General features: G+C 37.6%; 1 protein-coding gene across 1 annotated transcript in view; it reads left to right on the top strand.

The window, feature by feature from the left end:
* LOC104849161 (WD repeat-containing protein 70) overlaps nt 1-18754 on the top strand; it is a 110789-nt gene that overhangs the window by 49544 nt on the left and 42491 nt on the right. The window contains exons 2-4 of the mRNA XM_033759975.1: nt 10977-11076; nt 13979-14063; nt 15444-15582. Of these exons, the coding sequence (XP_033615866.1) occupies nt 10977-11076; nt 13979-14063; nt 15444-15582 (324 nt within the window). The remainder of the gene's footprint in view (nt 1-10976; nt 11077-13978; nt 14064-15443; nt 15583-18754) is intronic.

Below are 18754 nucleotides of genomic sequence, written 5' to 3' on the forward strand. Positions count from 1 at the left end.
AAAAAAAAAAAAAAAAAGTTCAACAACAACAAACCAAGATGAGGGCGGGGAAAGGAACGAAAGTAGAAAATGTATGAAAGAAGAAAAAAGGGAAAATCATCATGGACTGGAATCTAATTATCTTTTTTTTTTTTTTTAATGGTACTGGGACTTAAATGGAGGGCCTTCACACTGAGCTGTATACATCCCCCTGCCAATGCCATTTCCCCATTTAAAAAAATCTTGACACCAGGTTTTGCTAAGTATGTTGGCCTAGCTAGGCCAGACCTTGTAATTCTCCTGCCTCAGTCTCCCAGAATACTCTAATTACAGGCATGTGCCACCATACCTGGCTCCTGATCATCTTTGTTTAAAGAAGTTAGAAACATAGAAAACTGTCAGCTTACTATGAAACATACTGTTTTCTTGAAGCGTGTTCGGAAGTTTAGAATTTCACTTACTATTTGTTAAATATGTTCCTCTTGTAAGCACCATGAGATAACACGTTATACTGTATCTAAGATTCTCATGGGGTTCTTGGAGTTCAGATAGTGTGTCTGGGAAAGAATTTGAGACTGAGCTACTTGAAAGGTCAGAAATGTGGGGAAAAACCTTCCATCTGGTACCATAAAGAAAAGCTACCTAACCATACCCCTGCCCTTCCATGTGCTCCAAGAATGTGCTACTTTCATGTTTTTTCTCTTCTCTCACTTTGTATTACTTCCTGGAATCACTAGTATTTTATGTCAGAGAATATACAGAAAAAATGACTGTAATTCCCTGGAAATGTACAATTTTTCCTAAGAACAGGATTATCTGAAATCAAACATTGCAAAAATTAAGAAACTTTGCTGGAGAGACTTCTTACTCTTATTGGCAGGTGCCAAAAAGGCAAAAGATGAATATAGTAATTATTTAGAATATAAATCATAGTAAAGTGGAATACATTTAAATTTCACAGTTGCTGGATTAGTTTATAATGGATTATCTTGTAGAATGTTAAGTAGAGACGACTCGACCTTCTTAAAAAGTCAATGATAATGCTACCATAAAATGTTTACTGTATGCTAGGAACTGTTTATATTCTTTTTTTTCATTACTTTTATTGATACATTTTAGGTATACAATATAATGACATTCATCATTGGAAATTTGTAGTTTTACATAATCTATCTTGGTTCTTACTTTTTTCCCCATTCCCCTGCCCTCCCTTCAACCCTTCTACCCCTCCCTATTTACAAAGACTTTGTTTCCATTTTTTAACTTTCTTGCATTAATTCCATTCCCTTCTTTCCTTTTCTCAACCCATCCCACTGTTCATATTACCCATGTGCTGTATTAGTTAATTTTTGCAACCTAACAAATCACACTAAAACTGTGTCTTAAAGTACACATATTTATTATTTCTCATGATTTTGTGTGTCATTTGATTAATATTGGGTAGTACTTCTGGGTCTGGACTGGTTTGACTGATTTCTACTCAGGTCTGCATGGCATCTACAGTTAACAAATAGTTCATATGTGGCTGGATGGCCTCATTCATTTGTCTGAACCTTGCCTAAATGACAGCTGGTGCTAATGGGATGACTGAGCATGTATCTCCAATCATCCAGGAAGCTAGTCCATGCTTTTTTACCTGGTGGCTAAGTCCAAAAGCAACAAGAGGGCAATCCCAATGTACTTACCTTTACAGACCCTTTCTTGTGACTTATTTACTAATATCTTGTGTTTGTCATAGGTTTCTGAGAAACAGATGTGAAGGCAGCTTTAGACATATAAAATTTTGTTGCCCAAATGCCAGTGAGGGAAAAATGGGTAGGGAGCCAGAGGATGCTGGTATCAAATGTTGATGCAGGTCTGACTCCTAGACAAGAAAGAAGATAGGGATGGGAAGGTGGGGGGTGGGGTGGGAGGAGTTCAACTGCTGTGTGGTTTAAAGAAACCTTTGCCAGGCCACTGAGAAGTCCTTGAGCCTAAGTTACCCCTGAGTATTTATTAATATGCTTCAGCTACAGTTGGAGCTATCATTTGACTAAACATACAGTAGTCAATTTGTGGAAGAACTAGGGGAATTGCTGCAATGTACACTTGCCCCACTGAGTAACAGTGTCCTTTTCTGAGGAAGCTGACATCTGTAGTCAGTAAACATTTGATCTGAAAATTGACTGCGATATTGGAACAGAGCAGAGAATCATGACTTTTTATTGAGTTGACCACTTGTGCTTTTTTGTTCCTCTCTCTTAATTGTAGACATTAAGCAGTGTCTTTGTTGGCACAATATTCTGTCACCAGGGATATCATGTTCTGTCTACCTTCTCTGCAACTCCCTGTGCATTGAACTCTGTTGGATGCCTCTCTGATTTTACCAGTCATTACAGTAATCTCAGCCTCTTGCTACTAGTAATTAGATACAGCAGGTTGGCTTCTGTTGCTTCAGGCCCCATGATCTTTAGAGGTATTATTGTCTCAGCTCTACGACTAGCCCTGGACTGCAGAAGAATGCTGCTGCTAAACTTATTGATGATGTGGCTTCCTCTCACCTATGCATTTCTTTCTTTCTTTCTTTTTTTTTAACCCAGTACTGGGGATTGAACTCAGGACCTTGCACTTGTGAGGCATGGCGCCACTGAGCTAAATCCCTGTCCTTCATTTATGCATTTCTGATGGACTTTTCTATTTCTTCTGGGTCCCCCAATAAAAATAATTTTCTGTGATTTTTGGCTTGACAATATTATAGTTATTCTACTGTTCCCTTTTCTTCTAGCCTTAAGTTTTTCTGAATCATCTGCAACTGGAAGATTTTTGTTTTACTCAGTATTGACCATCAGTTTTCCAGGCCTCTGATAGTATCCTGGTGGAAAAATTTGCCCCATCCCTTAGAATACTTTCTAGGATGTTGAATTCTCTGTTTAAAAGTGGGTCTCCAACTTGATGAATCTTATCTAATCTTATGTTCTAGCCTCCTTAATGAAATACCCCCTAAATCCAAACTCAAGGAATTTTATTGTTACTGTCTGTGGCTGCTAGCTAATTCTTGTGTTTCTTTTATGTAATCTCTCTTTTCCCTTATCAGACCCATTATTATTGCCCAGCTGAGGAATAACAGCCATTGGTCTAGCAGCCAGGAAAGGAGGTAGGGGCAGGCCCCAAGAGGAATACCTGTTGCCTTGTGGAGGAGGGACATTTGCAGCATCTTCCAGCACAGTGGAAGTTCTAATTTTTAATGTCTGCCTGCCTGCCTACCTATTTATCTTGAGGCAGGGTCTTGTTTTGTAGTTCAGGCTGGCTTTGAACTGGTGGTAATCTTCCTGCCTCAGCCTCTGAGGTGTTGTGATTATAGGCATGCAAATTATAGGCACCCAGAAAATTCTAGTTTTTATTAGGCAAATGTGGGCCACTTTAATCTCTGAGAATTCTTGGGGTTTTCTGTGGGTAAATGGAGTGTCTACAGATCCAGCATTATATGGGGCATTCGTCCAAATATCCTCCTCTATGTTTCAGAGTTCCAAATTTTCCCAACTAGAGTTCTAACCTTAAAGTAACAAGCCTTCCTTGGCCAAACATTTAAATGTCTCTAGAGCTCTATAAATGTAACTGTTAGGACTTCTTTTTTGTTGCTTAGTGCTTCTACTGTAGGAGATGAGAGCCTCTTTGAAAGCTGCTAAGTGTCCTCACATTCTCCCATTTAGTCTTCACCTGTTAATGACCCCCACTTTCTCATTATCTTTCTGCATGGTGCCAATTAGATTTAACACTAGCCAACTAATAGTATTGTCTTTGTAGACAGCATTCTTCTCCACAGTTTTACATACTTCAAGCACTATATCTATACCCACATTATGTCCACTTAGGTATTCTCCAGTGGAATCTGTAGCAGTTGGACCAAGACTAAATGCTCAGATCAATGTGCACCCAAAATTCTCCAGGACAACTCTAATGTGTGAATATAGATTAGAATTGTTTGAAAATAGATTCCCAATGAGAAAGAAATTTTTTACCTATTGAGGGATCTTGTGAGGCTGGGGTATTTAGCTCAGTGGTGCCACTGCCTGCCTCTCAAGCACAAAGGCCTTTGTTTGATCCCCAGTACCAACAAAATAAAAACAAAAACAAACAAACAAAAAACACCCATTTAGCTGTTGAGAGATCTTAGAGACATATATGAAGGGCAGTTAAATATTAGTACTTTGGTTTGTGAGTTAGCCTAAGGCTTGCTTCACCTTCCTCTTGGAGTTTGTGTTTTGGGAGCATGGTTGCAGTTTGTCACCTTTTGGAAAGGAGATACTGTTATAGCTTGTGTCTAGATATCCCCCCAAAGCCTTGTGTGGTTATAGGTGGGGATTTTTGGAGATGGTTGGATGTAAGGTGTGTGATGCTGGGACTAACTGTGCAATATTAGGAGTAATCCAGGGTGTCCTACCACCCTAAAGATAGGTGTAGCTTGGATGAAATATAAAGGCTGTCCTGGTTGCTGCTGCTACTTCTTTGCTGCTTTGCTGCCTTCTGCCTGCCATGAACTATTTCTGTAGTGCTCCTCTGCCATGCTACCAGCTGCTTTGGAACAGCTGGCTATGGACTGAAACCTGTACAAATTGTGAACCAAATAAACCTTTCTTCCTTTATCTTGGGGTGTTGGGTATTTTGTCTCAGCACGTGATGTGGAAAAGTAACTAAGACAGATACCACTATAACAGTGATGGTGAACCTTTTAGAGCTTTCAGTGATACAAACAGCCCCACATGCACCATAGATTTACCACCACTGCACTGTAGACTTAATAAGCATGTGGTATTATTACAGGCAGAGAAACAACTAAACAAGAGTTTAGTTCGACTCAAAGTTTAATGTGATCCAGTGCATGGTGGGGTGATGTTTTAGTTACTTTTTTCATTGCTGTGACAAAATGCCTGACACCTAAAGTTAAAGTAGGAAGGTTTATTTAGCTTACCGTTTGTAGAGGTTTCAGTCTGTAGTTGGCTGACTCCAAGGCAGAGTGGCACATGGCAGAGGAGCATCACAGATGAGGAATGGTTCATTTCAGGCAAAGACAGCAAAAGCAGTAAGGAACCAACCTTAGCAGATTCTTTCTGATCCTTTTTTACTCTGTCTAGGCTACCAGGATGAGTATTAAACCAATTAGTGGGCTGAGTTAGTAATCATAAACCCTTAATCCCACCATCACACACTCTAGATTCAGCCACCTCTGAAAAAGCCCTGCATGAGGTGTTGGGGGTATATCTAAGCACAAACTGTAACATTCCACCCCTGGATCCCCAAAGATTCATGTATATTGTTTTATGCAAAAGGCATTTAGTGTTTTTCTAAGAATTGCCAAAGTCTTAACAATTTTAGCATTGCTGAAAAGTCCAAGTTTCCAGTCTCTTGGGATTTAAGGTAAACTTTTAGCTGTGAGCCCTTGTATAAATGAAAAGAAGTTAGATACTTTTAACATATAATGGCACAAGATAAATACTATCATTTTAACAGGTGCAAATGGCAGGGATTATGAAGAAATGAGACCAAAGCAAGTCTAAAATATAGCAGGGCAAACTTTAAGTCTTGTAGTTTCATGTGTAGTGTCTGAAGCAATCTGTAGCAAGATGTGAACTTAAAGGCTTTGGGTGGCTCCTCCCCTGTGGCACTTTTGGTGGTCATAGCTCTCATGGCTTCTCTCTTGGCAAACTCTGCTCTCTTTTTTCAGTTTTCTTCAGACTATCCATATTCTTGGTTTCCAAATTTTGGGGTCTCTAATGTACCTTTGGCTTTATACTCACAGCTTCACCCACTGCTCTCTCAGGGGCACACTGCCTAGCCTCCCAGGCCTTTTCTAAAATCTTGGTGGAAGCTTTCCTGACCCCACCCACAATTCTTGTATTTTGAATGCCCCTAAAACAAGCGCCTCCTGGGTGATGCTGGGGTCTGCTGCCAGCTGGAGCAGTAGCCAGGCTTCTTTCTCTTTCCTGTAGGGGTCAATTGCCTGGATCTCTGAGCACTCCAAGCTCAGTATAGAGGAACAAATTTTCTAGGCTGCCACCATTCTGGAACATGGTGCTCTGGGGCTCTATTCTCAAACCAAAGTCTTTCACCTTTGTAATTTTCAGGCTGCAAGGGCTGGAGTCCTGCTGTTTCATGTAATGTCATTAGACTATCTTTTCTATTTTTGTGGGGTTTTTTGTTTGTTTTGTTTTTGCAATCAAGATTTCTTCTGCTCTTTGTACAGCTTTATTGGTGCTTCTTTTTTGGCTAAACTCACAATGTTTTAAATTATTTTACTGGCCTCTTTGCTGTTGATTTTCAACATAGATCTGGCTAAAAGCACCCAACTGTAGCAATGCCATGGCCTCTACATTAGACTGCCTTGAATTTTTTTCTACAAGATTAATTAGTCTGCTGCCCTTAATCTTAGTTTCAGGCAAAGTCTCTGGACACTAGCAAAATGTAGACAAACTTGTTTGTTTTTTTTTCTTTTTATTAAATTTATTGGTACAATCTAGGTATACAATACAATTAAATTCATTACTGGGATCCTGTACCTTCACATGACAGGTCTTGGTTCTCATTTTTTCCCCTTGTCCCTGCCCTCCCTTCACTCCCTCCCCCATTTACAAACACTATATTTCCATTTTTTCATTTTCTCATATTTTTTTTCTTTTTCCTTGTTCCCTTTCCCCTACCCTTCCCACTTTCCCTACACCTTTAGCCCTTTTCTTCCTATTTCACACTATTAATTATCCCATTAGGATCTTGTGTACTATTATAGTTTTTCACACCAGACAGACTATTCAGTATTTACACATATGTGACTTAGACTTATTTATTTTACTTAAGAGTATATCCTCAATATGTATCTATTTTCCTATGAATGGCTCTAATTTCTCATTCTTTATGGCTGAGTAGTATTCCATTTTATAGAAAAACCACATCTTCTTTATCCAGTTTCCAATTGATGAGCAAATGGGCTGTTTCCAAGTTTTAGCTACTACACACTGTGCCGCTATAAACATTGGTGCACATATATCACTGTGGTATGTTTTTTTAAATTCTTTTGGAAAGATCCCCAGCAGAGGGATAGCTGCATCAAATGGAACCTCTAGTCCCAGCTCTTTGAGGTATCTCCATATTGATTTCCATAGTGGTTGTACCAGTCTGCACTCCCACCAACAATAGAGAAGTGTTCTTTTCTCCCCACAACCCCACCAACATTTGTTATTGTGTGACTTCTTGATAGCAGCCACTTTTTGTGGGGTGAGGTGGAATCTCAGTGTTGTTTTCATCTGCATCTCTTGAATGCCCAGTGATGTGGAACATTTTTTCATGTATTTACTTGCTGCTTTTACTTCTTTGTCTGAGAAATGTCTGTTCATTTCAGGTGCCCATTTTTGAATTGGGTCTTTATATTTGGGGGGGGCTGATTGTTTTGAGTTCTTTATATATTCTACATATATTCTACATAATAGCAGCTGAGGAGCAGCTGGTGAAAATTTTTTCCCACATTGTATGTTGTCTCTTAGTTCTGTTGATGATTTCTTTTGCAGTGCAGAAGCTTTTAATAAGATGAGATCCCAGTTGTTGATTCTTTCTGCTAGTTCCCATGCTACTGAGTATTTGTTCATAAAATATTTTTCTTTGCCAATGTGTAGACAAACTTTTGGATTTCTATCAGCCTTTTGGTCTTTTGAGCTCTGACCAGAATCTCCCATCAAGTACAATCTAAGGCAGTCCAGCTCTGCTTTTTCAGCCAGCAACTCCAAACCTTTCCAAACTCTTCCCATAAGCCAGTTTTAAAGGCTTTTGAACCACGTGGTCAGGTATAGTCACAGCAGTGACCCCACTTGGTACCAGATTTTGTTTTAGTTTATTTTTTTGTTGCTGTTACAAAATGCCTGACACCTAAAGTTAAACAGGGAAAGGTTTATTTAACTCACAGTTTGTAGAAATTTCAGTCTGTAGTTGGCTGGCTCCAAGCATCACGTGGCAGAGGGGCGTCACAGAGGAAAAATGGTTAATTGCAGGCAAAGATAGAAAAAGCAACGAGGAACCTTAGTAGATTCTTTCTATACCTTTTATACTTTAGCTAGGCTACCAAGATTGGAGGGGGTGGTGTTAAACTAGGTAGATTGATTTAATAATACTCACACACTCTTCATCCCAGCATCACACACTCTAGATTCAGCCACCTTTGAAAAAGCCCCTCCTATGACCACCGGAGGCTTTGTGGGAGACATCTAGACCCAAAGAGCAGCAGGTGGCTCCAAGGCAGAAACATCAAGGTGGATGAGTGTAGTGGGGCAAAGCTGCTTAGTTTATGACCGCCAGGAAATAGATAAGGGAATAGTAGTAGAGAGGAAAGGGTAAGGAACCATACCTAGACCCTATGGCCATGCTTTCATGACCAACCCAGATCCATCCAAAAGTATGTGCCACCTATTTCCCAGGTAGATCTCAAATCCAATTGGGTGGACACTTTTCCCTAATCACTGCTCTCTTGCTACCCTTGTCACTTTGTGTGCTCATCCATATCCTCTCAGGAGAAGCCTTGATTATCTGTATATTTGTGTTTCCTCTGTTTAACATAGTGTCTGCCTTACAGTTGATGCCCAGTTAAAAAAAGGTTGAATTGGCTGGGAATGGTGGTGCACGCCTGTAATCCCAGCACTTGGGAGGCTGAGGCAGGAGGATCGCTGTGAGTTCAAGACCAGCCTGGGCTGCATAGTGAGTTCCAGGTCATTCTCAACTACATAGTGAGACCCTGTCTGAAAACAAACAAACAAACAAAAAGGTTGAATTGGGTGGGGGATTTAGTTCCATGGTGCTGCTGCCTGCCTCACAAGCACAAGGTCCCGACTTTGATCCCCACTACCAAAAAAAGAAAAGAAGAAAAGAAAAGAAAAAAAATTGAATCTATGAATTGTCTGTATCAATGAAAAGAAAAAGTATTATAACTAAATTTCTAAGACTGTCATACAGAGAAAAAAAAGAGAGGATAATATTTGCTCAATATATGCAAATTATTTTTTTAAATGAACTGGCCTGCCTTTGTGAGGTATGTGCTCTCATTAATAGAAACTTTAAGTTTGAACCTAAGGACTGTATGTTATTTACTTTTCTCTCATTGCTGAGACAAAATACTTAACACCCAAAGTTGGAGTGGAAGGGGTTTATTTGGCTGATAGTTCGTAGAGGTTTCAGTCCATAATTGGCGGGCTCCAAGTCTGGGACGGCAAACAAGCATTGCAGAGGAGAAACAATGTGGCACACACAAGGCAGCAAAGGTAATAAGAGAGCTAACAGCATTTTTCTGCCCCTTTTATCTTATTCAGACTACAGGGACTGGGCGATGCCAAACTAATTGCTCACATGTAGTGGTTTAGTAATCACACCCCCTTAACCCCAGCATCACACCTTCCAGATGCAACTACCTCTGGAAAGGAAAGCCCCACCTCATCCACATGAGGCTTTGGGGGGACATCTAAACACAAACTATAACAGACTGGTTATCAGGGTTATTGTTGGGAGGGTAAAGAAAGTACACAAGCTCTGTTTTGTGACTTTTTCTTTGTTCAGAGTTATTGCAAGACCATTGAAAATGGGGTCATTTGCATTCCCATACCTTTGGTTCCCATGAGAGACACACATGCTGTATCACTAGCAGTGTCCTTTCCCTCTGCCACAGTTACCCTATGGAAATTAGTAAATGGCCCAGGACAGTTGCCCAGTGGTACCCAGCGTAATGTGTGCATGCACATACACATACAGTTAGTATCACACTGAATACTTTAATACTGGCAGCCATGTAGAGGATGGGTCAGATATACTGTTCATTGAGGCCTTACTTTTTGTGATAATTGACTTTCTCATTTCCTAGTACTTTATCTGTTACAAATCCTGAGTGACAAGATTGGTGAAGTAGTCATCAACTGTGCACAAGTGATATTAGAAGTTTTTTAAAAAGTAAGAAAAAGGTTATAGTGCAGTGTTTGAGTAAGCTTTTGGGGTTCACAGTCCCAACCTTGGCACTTACAAACTGTGTGGCCTTTGTTCTAGTTCTTAAATCTTTGTGCTTCAGTTTTTGAAGCTGTAAAATAAGGATGATAATGGTAGAACCTAATCTATAGGGTGATTGTGAAGACTGAATAGGAATAAAGTTTATGGTGCCTAGTATATAGTAATCATTAAATAAGGGTCTGCTGCTGTTGTTATGATTATCACCATTAACATTATCATCCAACAGACACATTTAAGATACATAGCTTGACTTAAAACCACATGCATAGTATCTGGCATATATTGGGATTTTTTTTTCAGCTGTCAGGAACCCAGGGCCTTAAACATGCTAGTCGAGTGCTGTACCACTGTACTACCCCCCCAGCCTGACAAATATTCTTGAGTAAATAAGTAATCTGCTCATTTATAATTTTTATTTATATATTTTCTTTCAGATAAGTGTAGGAAATGGTCCAAATAAGTTATAAGTGTAATATGAGAACTAAATGCAGTTATAATCTTGTGTTGCTCGGGCTTGCTAAGGCAGTCTGAAATACCTCATTCTGGTGCTTATCTCTTTATTAAAACAAATATATGCCAAGATACATCATGTAAAGGTACAAGTTCCCAACAATGAATGTAAATGTATTGTATACCTAAAATGCACCAATAGAAGAATTTCAGAGAAAACAATGTATGTTTTGAAAAGCTGTTTGAATTTTTTCAGGAGAGAAAATATAATCAGGTGAAATTAGTACTTTACGTATAATTTTATATCTTTTTTTTTTTTTTTTTTTTTTTTTATTTTTTTTTTTTTTTTTTTGGTACCGGGTATCGAACTCAGGTCCTTGTGCTTACAAGGCAGGCGACCGCAACACTGAGCTAAATCCCCGGCCCCTTTACCTATAATTTTATATAGTTTTCTGCATGATAAAATGAAATGTACTTGCCATAAAAATGTTCTTATCTGAATTTAGGTGATGTGTTAACACTTTGTTTGTGCTTGCAAACAGGTTCATCCTAAATTTCACTATAAACAGGCTCATGACCCAGGCACAGACACTTCTTGTGTGGCTTTTTCCTATGATGGTAATGTCCTTGCCTCTCGTGGAGGTAGGTTAAGAACTTTCTTTTTGATGAGTTTCTATGTATAAATTGATATCATTTAACACTAACAAATATTCTAATGTTAATGTCCTATCACTTAGAAAAACTAGATTTGTTTTTGTTGATGTACTTGTGTCAGTCTGATTTTTCTATTTAAATGCATTTCCAATATTGTTTATATTAAAAAATCATCAATGAGCTGGGCCTGGTGGCACGTCCCTTTTATCCCTTGGGAGGCTGAGGCTAGAGGGTTGCTGTGAATTTGAGGCCAGCTTGGGCTACATAGTGAGTTCAAGGCCAGCCTGAACTATATAGAGAGACCTAATCCCTCTATACACCAATAAATAAATAAATAAAGATAGATAGATAGATAGATAGATAGATAAAAAGTAAATTTAGAAAATATGTACTTTTTCTAATTTTTATTATGGCTTCAGGTTTCATAAGAGTTTGAAGTTTCCACGAATAACCATTGCCTCTTCCTTTGGAATTTTGTAGATAATCATGTACATTCTTTTATCCTTTCTATACTGTTTTATAATTCTCTGTCTGGTCCTTCAAAATCCTCTGTGGACCGTTGATTTTTTTCCCCAGTTTAAACACTAACTCAATTCAGTTTTAAAATAAGGAATTAGTAACCTGTGTTATTTAAAAAATAACTGTAGATTGTTATATTGAAAATTTATTTATCTTCACTCATATGATTGGATATAGATTGTTCCTGTTTTTTGCTACATCATTCTCACATGGATAAGCCTGTGTATTAATTTGAAGAGATGGCTAGTAGGGCAATTTATGAGCTCTGCATTATGAGAAAGAATGGGATATGGCTGAGGATCTTCCTATAGATCCACTTGTAGGAAGAGCAAAGAAATACTACAGGATAAGTAGATTGGACCCACATTACACAGGGCCTTAAATATCATATAAAATTTTTTCTGTAGGGCAAAGAGAAGCTATTAGTCAGGTGAAGTTAGCAATGTTATATTTAGTTATTCATTCATTCACTTAATGACTATCTATTGAGCATGTACTATGAGCTAGCATTATGCTAGGTTATGGGTGTAATATGTGAATATCATAGATAAGCTTTTTATCCTGAAATAATTTATGCCTGGTGTATAGAGCAGTAGAGACTCAGCGCAGCTTTCCCCTCAGTTAAAAACTCCACTGTAGGGAACTCTATTCACATTCTCTTTCCTCCAAGGAAGCCTTATATCTTAGTTGCTTTTCTTTTTGCTGAGACAAAATACCTGACACCCAAAGTTAAAGGGGAAAGATTTATTTATCTCACAGTTTGTAGAGGTTTCAGTCAATGATTAGCTGGCTCCAAGGTAGTGTGGAACAACAGACAGGTCTTGCAGAGAAGAAACAGTTCATGGCAGCCAGAAAGCAAATGCAACAAGGGATGACCACAGCTCTTTCTATCTCTTATATCTTATCCAGACTACTTAGAGTGGATAGCACTCATACCCTTAATTCTAGTGCCCTTGAGCCTAGCATTGAACCATGAATCAGTCACATACTCTAGATCCAACCACCTCAGAAAAAAAGCCCCAAATGTCTGACTGCATGAGGCTGGGGGGCGGCATCTACATATAAGCCGTAGCCCCTTATCTATTGTATGAAAATTACCCTGACTTGCAGTCAAAAAAAAAATCAAAGTACATTATACACAATTTACACGGTACACACAGCAAATGTAAATTTGTATAAAATATTTTGTTCATAATTTCTAACCTGCTGCTTCAGTCCTGAGATGACTTCTAATTAAAACTATATATATTCTTTACTTAAAAACAGTGGTTTTAAGCCAGGCATGGTGACACATGCCTGTAATCCCAGCACACTGGAGGCTGAGGCAGGAGGATTGCCTAGAGTTTGAGGCAACAGTATTGGGTTAGCTGAAATTAATGTAGATTAATGTTTCTTGTTGTTTGAGTATAGAATGTGTATTTTTTAAGATGAAAAGCAATAGAATAACATACCAATGGGGAATTTTTCAAAATTTTACAAAATTCTTTTGAGACCAACTAGTTGTGGATTAGTGCACTTGACAAATGTTAGATTTCAGAGGAGGGGGGTCACTGGGAAGAGTAGGGGAAGTTTTAAATTAAAAATAAAAACACTCCACTCATCTCATTTGCGGCTGATTGTGATTCTCTATTGGACCCAATAGGTTGAGGCAGGTCTCAGCTGTGGGTGTTGGGAAGCAAGAACAGCAAAAATATTACTGTACTTATGACTTTGACTTTTGTTCTGCTCGGGAATCTGTCAGTAGCCCTTTAGAAATATAAAAAAGTGATTCTTAAAAGAATAGTCATCATTCTTTCAATGGCTTGAAAAAGCTGTACTCCCTAGCAAGTGAAGAAGGATAGCCACAAGCAAGAATTGCACTTGAGGGCAGGGAATAGTATGGCTCACTCATTAATGTTAATGGATAGCTTTGCCCACATAGTAGTGTAAAAAATTCTGTTGTGAATTGTACTATTTTCAGACCAGATGGTTCTTAAATTATCTTCCCAAGAAGTTAGGTTATCGTAAAACATACCACAGGGAAACTACCACCTGATCTAAAAATCGCACATTAGGGTAAATTCTTCAGAATTCTTTCTAACTTACAAGGGCTGCATCAATATGGAGAGTAATTTCTAGAAGATAGACTTATTATCATATTGTTCCTGTGTTCTTATGACTTACTGTTTTCAAGCTCCCCGAACAGTTAAAAAAGTAGAATATGCTTATGTGCGTCTGGGTTCTTTCTCTCCCTGCCTTCCTTGCTTCTGTTCTTCCCATTCTCTTCCCCCACCTTTTTTTTTTTAGCTATATACTAAATTTAGCAAACCCTAAACTGAAAATGAGATTATTTTTTGCAAAATTCACTTTTTCTTTCTTATTCCTCTATCAGGTGATGACACATTAAAATTATGGGACATCCGACAATTTAATAAGCCACTTTTTTCAGCCTCAGGTCTTCCCACCATGTTCCCAATGTAAGTAGCATATTTTTAATATTTGATTGGCATAGGGTAATTGAAAAAAATTTCTTCACTTTAATGGTAATTTATATCATGTCTTTTAGATTGTCTAGAAAAAAAAGACGGGAGTGATTTAAATATGTTTTTTGAAAGATGTGTTTTATTTTTTATTTTATACATTTTTTCAGACTATAAAAAGTTCTTTGAAGTTAAGTGATGTATATATGTGTGTGCATATGTTTGTGTATATATATTATGCTAAAAACAAGTCCTTCAGTTACTCAGACTGATTCTCTAGGTGCCTGAACACTCATTTCCATTCTATTAAGTCATCAAGTAAAGCTTTTAAGGAATTTTCAGGGGTAGTTGAGGTGACATTTAATCTCTAAATCCTGTAAATGATGCCTAGGAAAGTGTTCTATTTTAGTAGAAACAAAATTTCTCTTCTGAGTTAAATAATGCCAAACATGGCGAGTGTGAAGATAGTGGAAGCATCACATGAAGGAGCTGTAGAACAGCAGCATACTGACTCTTAACACAATCCAGTGCCCATAGCATCATTTGTTAAAACAAACCTGCAAACAAACATGGATTTATAGTGGATGAGAATTTGGGGACTGTTATGCCTGCTACAAGTAATTCTAATTACATAACTTCTTTAGATTATGTTTTCAATTAGTCACAATCAGATGGCCAGACCAGTGGTAAGGAAAGCTGTTTAATTAGAGTGACGAGTTTGGCTCCAGTGATGCAGTCTGGTTCTGACTGCATGGTGCTTGACTTGATGTGATTGAAATTATGAAGCGGGAGTAATAGAATAGTTTTTAAAAATGGACAAAATAGTCACTACTAAGAGATTATTAGTCATATATGTCTATTTCTCTGTAGACATTCTCCATGTCTATATGGAATTTCCTTACACTTTCTTTATATTAAATACACATATATGTCATTTAAAATATATATATTTAAAAATTGTGTATGTATGTTAAGAAGGGACAGATTCTGGAGTTAGGTACCCTGTGTTTGAATCTCAGCTATATCACATCCTTGTGTGATTGTGAACAAAGTTTATTAACCCTCTCTGTCTCATTTTTATCAATACAATGGGGATAATACCTACTTAATAGGATTATTGTTAACATTAAACAAATTAGTTTATTTTATTTGTACTGGGGATTGAACTCGGGTCCTTGTGCTTGTGAGGCAGTTAGTGGCACCACTGAGCTAAATCCCTAGCCCTAAACAAATTATTAAAGGTGCCTGATTCGTAAATTCTAAATAGGAACTGTTTTTACAGTGGCATTTGTATTTTATTCAATTTTATTAGTTTATTCATTATTGCTGTGCTGTTGTGAGGTCATAAACTTATATTTATCTTCTCTTTGTCTATAGGACTGACTGCTGCTTCAGTCCAGATGATAAACTCATAGTCACCGGCACTTCTGTTCAGAGAGGGTGTGGTAGCGGCAAACTTGTTTTCTTTGAACGGAGAACTTTCCAAAGGATGTATGAAATAGACATCACAGATGCGGTAGGTATCTTCTTTTTCTTCCCATCCTTGAAAAGGAAGTAAAATTTGGATCTTAGTCATCTTTTATTTTGGTTTTTTAATAGCACGTAAACACTGGCCCTTACAGTGCAGTGATAGCTGCTTCTTTCTCCTACATGGGAATTATTAGTATGTTGTAGACCAGCTGTAACTGTTCCCCTGACCCCATCTTTGCTGTGGCCCAGACTTTAGTCAGAATTTCAGCTGACCCTGGGTGGTTTGCTCTTCCCTGCCGAACAACTTGAGGAGGAAGCACATCGTCATGTAGAATATAGAAAGGAGTGTCTTGTAGTGTATATGTTTGGAAGGATCCAGGGACAGTTGACAAATATGAAAGGATATGCCTTTAGAGAGAGAGATGAAGTTTATCATTGTTTCCTGTACCCTGAAAACTTTGGTAGAATTCTGCTTGTCAGAGTTGTAGTCATTAAGATAAAGAACACCCTCTAATGAACTTTATTATTATTTATTTATTTAAAGGTTTAAACCATTTCAAATTTTAACTTCTACACTTTAAAAAAATGCAGAACCTTTAGTTTTCTTTACACATTTATGTGAGCACTGAAACACCAGCATTCATTCATTCATTCATTCAAGTCCTAAGATGGAGTCATATGTAAATAATAATGGCAGAGATTCCCAGAGGAAAGTTTGAGTTCTTTTAAAATATATGGTATCAGTTAGATGGTAAGGCAAATCAATGTAATTATCTGAGTATGAAATGGGCCAATTAATGTCTGTGCAAATTTTCTTTGGCTCATTGTCAACTCCTTTAGTAATAACCTAAATCTTGAACAATGCTTTTATATAGGTTTCTCCAGTTGTTTTGGCTCTCTGTAAATAGTTGAGACATATTTTGCACTTAAGTGAGTCAGACAGTTGAATAACTGTTTTTAAATCAGTAGTAAAAAAGCTCTTGTCTCTAATGTTCTGATATTACAATGGAGTCTTAATTTGTAGGTCCACATTTAAAATCATGATATAGTTTGAGTATTATAGGAAAAATGAAATAACAATGAGATGAATTCTAGATGAATACTCAGGTTTTATAGATTTTAATCTCATGACATAATTTGAAATGTGCCAGTACTTGTAATACTTTGTGGCGGGGTGTTCATCCAGGAGCCAACTAAAATACTACAATAAAACAAAAACTATTGACTTTATCTATCAAATTTAATCTCAAAAAGTGAAATTATTATAATTGATCCAGAAGTATTTGTGTTCTGTTGTGCTTCTCAATAATCGTACATTTCAGTATTATTCTTGGTGTTGTATTTTTAAATTATAATTTAAGTCCAAATGTAGTGAAGGAATGTAGCAGAATGATTGAACTTTTTTTTTGTACTAAAGATTAAACCCAGGACCTTCATATTGAGCCACATCCCCACCCTTTAAAAAATTGTTTATGTTGAGACTGGGTCTCTGAAACTTGCTAAGTTGCTCTGGCTGGGGATGATCTGGCAATCCTCCTGCCTCAGCCTCTCACACTGCAAGGATTACAGGCATGTGGCATGATGCCCTGCTGTGATTGTACTTTTAATAACATGCTTAATTTCTGTATTTTATAAGAAGAGCATACTGTTTGCTGGAAAAATCAGTATCTCATAATGTGATAAATTTTTGTTCTCTAAGTTGCTTTTCTATCTAGATCTTTTTCTCCATAGCACTCACCGCCACCTCATGTTGTAAAATATATTTGTTTTTTCATCTGTCTTCTACTGGGATGTGAGTCACACAAGGCAAAAACTTTATCTGCTTTGTTCACTGAATTGTCCTTTTTTGTTTAAAATATTAAGTTTTAGTACATATTTGCAGTTCATAATGATTACATTCATTATGAGCACTTGGTACACATGCATAACACATCTTAATTCTCTTTACTTTACCTTCTCCTTCCCTTGCTCCCTCTCCCATCATCTCTTGGTCACACTGGAGTATCCTGAATGCCTCAAACAGAATGTAGCACATAGATAGCTCTTAGTACACTTAATGAATGAGTAGGTGGTGCACATGGGAAGGGCAAGCAATGCATTTTATTTTAGAAGAAAGACAGTTCTGCAGATATATTGAGTTTGAGGTATTTGTAGGACTTTTGGGGTATAGATACTCAGTAGGCAAATGGGTACCTGAGGTTGCTGTTTAAGAAAGAGAATACATGGACCAGGGATTTAGCTCAGTGGCACCATGCCTGCCTCACAAGGGCAGGGTGCTTCGCTTGATCCCTGATACCCCCCCAAAAAAAAGTGGGGGGAAGAGAACACATGGTTCGAGGAGAAGCAGTTACAATAGTCCATAGTGGAAATGTGATTGCTGTTGGGGTTGATGAAGGACAGAAAAGATGAGCCCTAAGAAATGACATGTAAGTAATAAACCAATGAATAGAACCTAACAAAGGACAAGATTTATTAAGAGAGTATTCCATGTATTAAATCATCTTAGAAAAGGTGAGAAACTGATTTTGAGATCTGTTTGTATAGATGGATAAAGAGAAAACTTCAAATAGAGATAAAACCACACACCTTAAAGGGAGCTTTTAAATCATTGATTCAGTGGTAGTATTTGGGTGGAGGTTAGTTAATGTCAGACAGCACAACTTTCTACTTATATCATAGAATGTTATATTAAAGGGCTTTAAACTGCCCTTTCAACCTGTTGCTTCAAATTTTCTTGTTGGAATGTAAGAAAACAAACAAATACATTTCTTGGAATGTAGTGTGGACACTGCTAGAAGAGCCAAAAAACACCTCTTTTATATTATTGTGTTTTTGCCATTGAAAACCATAGTACTCATTGTTCTTTTGGTAATAACACATTAGACTATCGTAAGGTACTTACTATGTTTTAATTTGCAGAAAAGGTAGCATCTCTTAGTCTTAGTATGAACAGGTGTTTGTGTGCCTGTGTGACATGGCCCAGGTAGTGGTGGTTTTATGTCTATCCTAGAAGTATCCATTGATCTTCCTGTATGTGATTGATTGTATTCTTCCCACATCCACTTCTAAAACAGAATAAACTCTTAAATGCTTGTGTTTTAGGATAGCAAGCTGGTGAGTGTTCATATATGGTACCAGATATTATGGTCACCTAGAGGAAATTAATCTCTGCAATTCATATCTTCTTTGCTAAAAATATCCTAAAGATAACTTTGATA

The sequence above is a fragment of the Fukomys damarensis genome, unplaced genomic scaffold (genome assembly GCF_012274545.1).
Source record: "Fukomys damarensis isolate Sample0158 unplaced genomic scaffold, DMR_v1.0_HiC HiC_scaffold_1, whole genome shotgun sequence".
Lineage (NCBI taxonomy): Eukaryota > Metazoa > Chordata > Mammalia > Rodentia > Bathyergidae > Fukomys > Fukomys damarensis.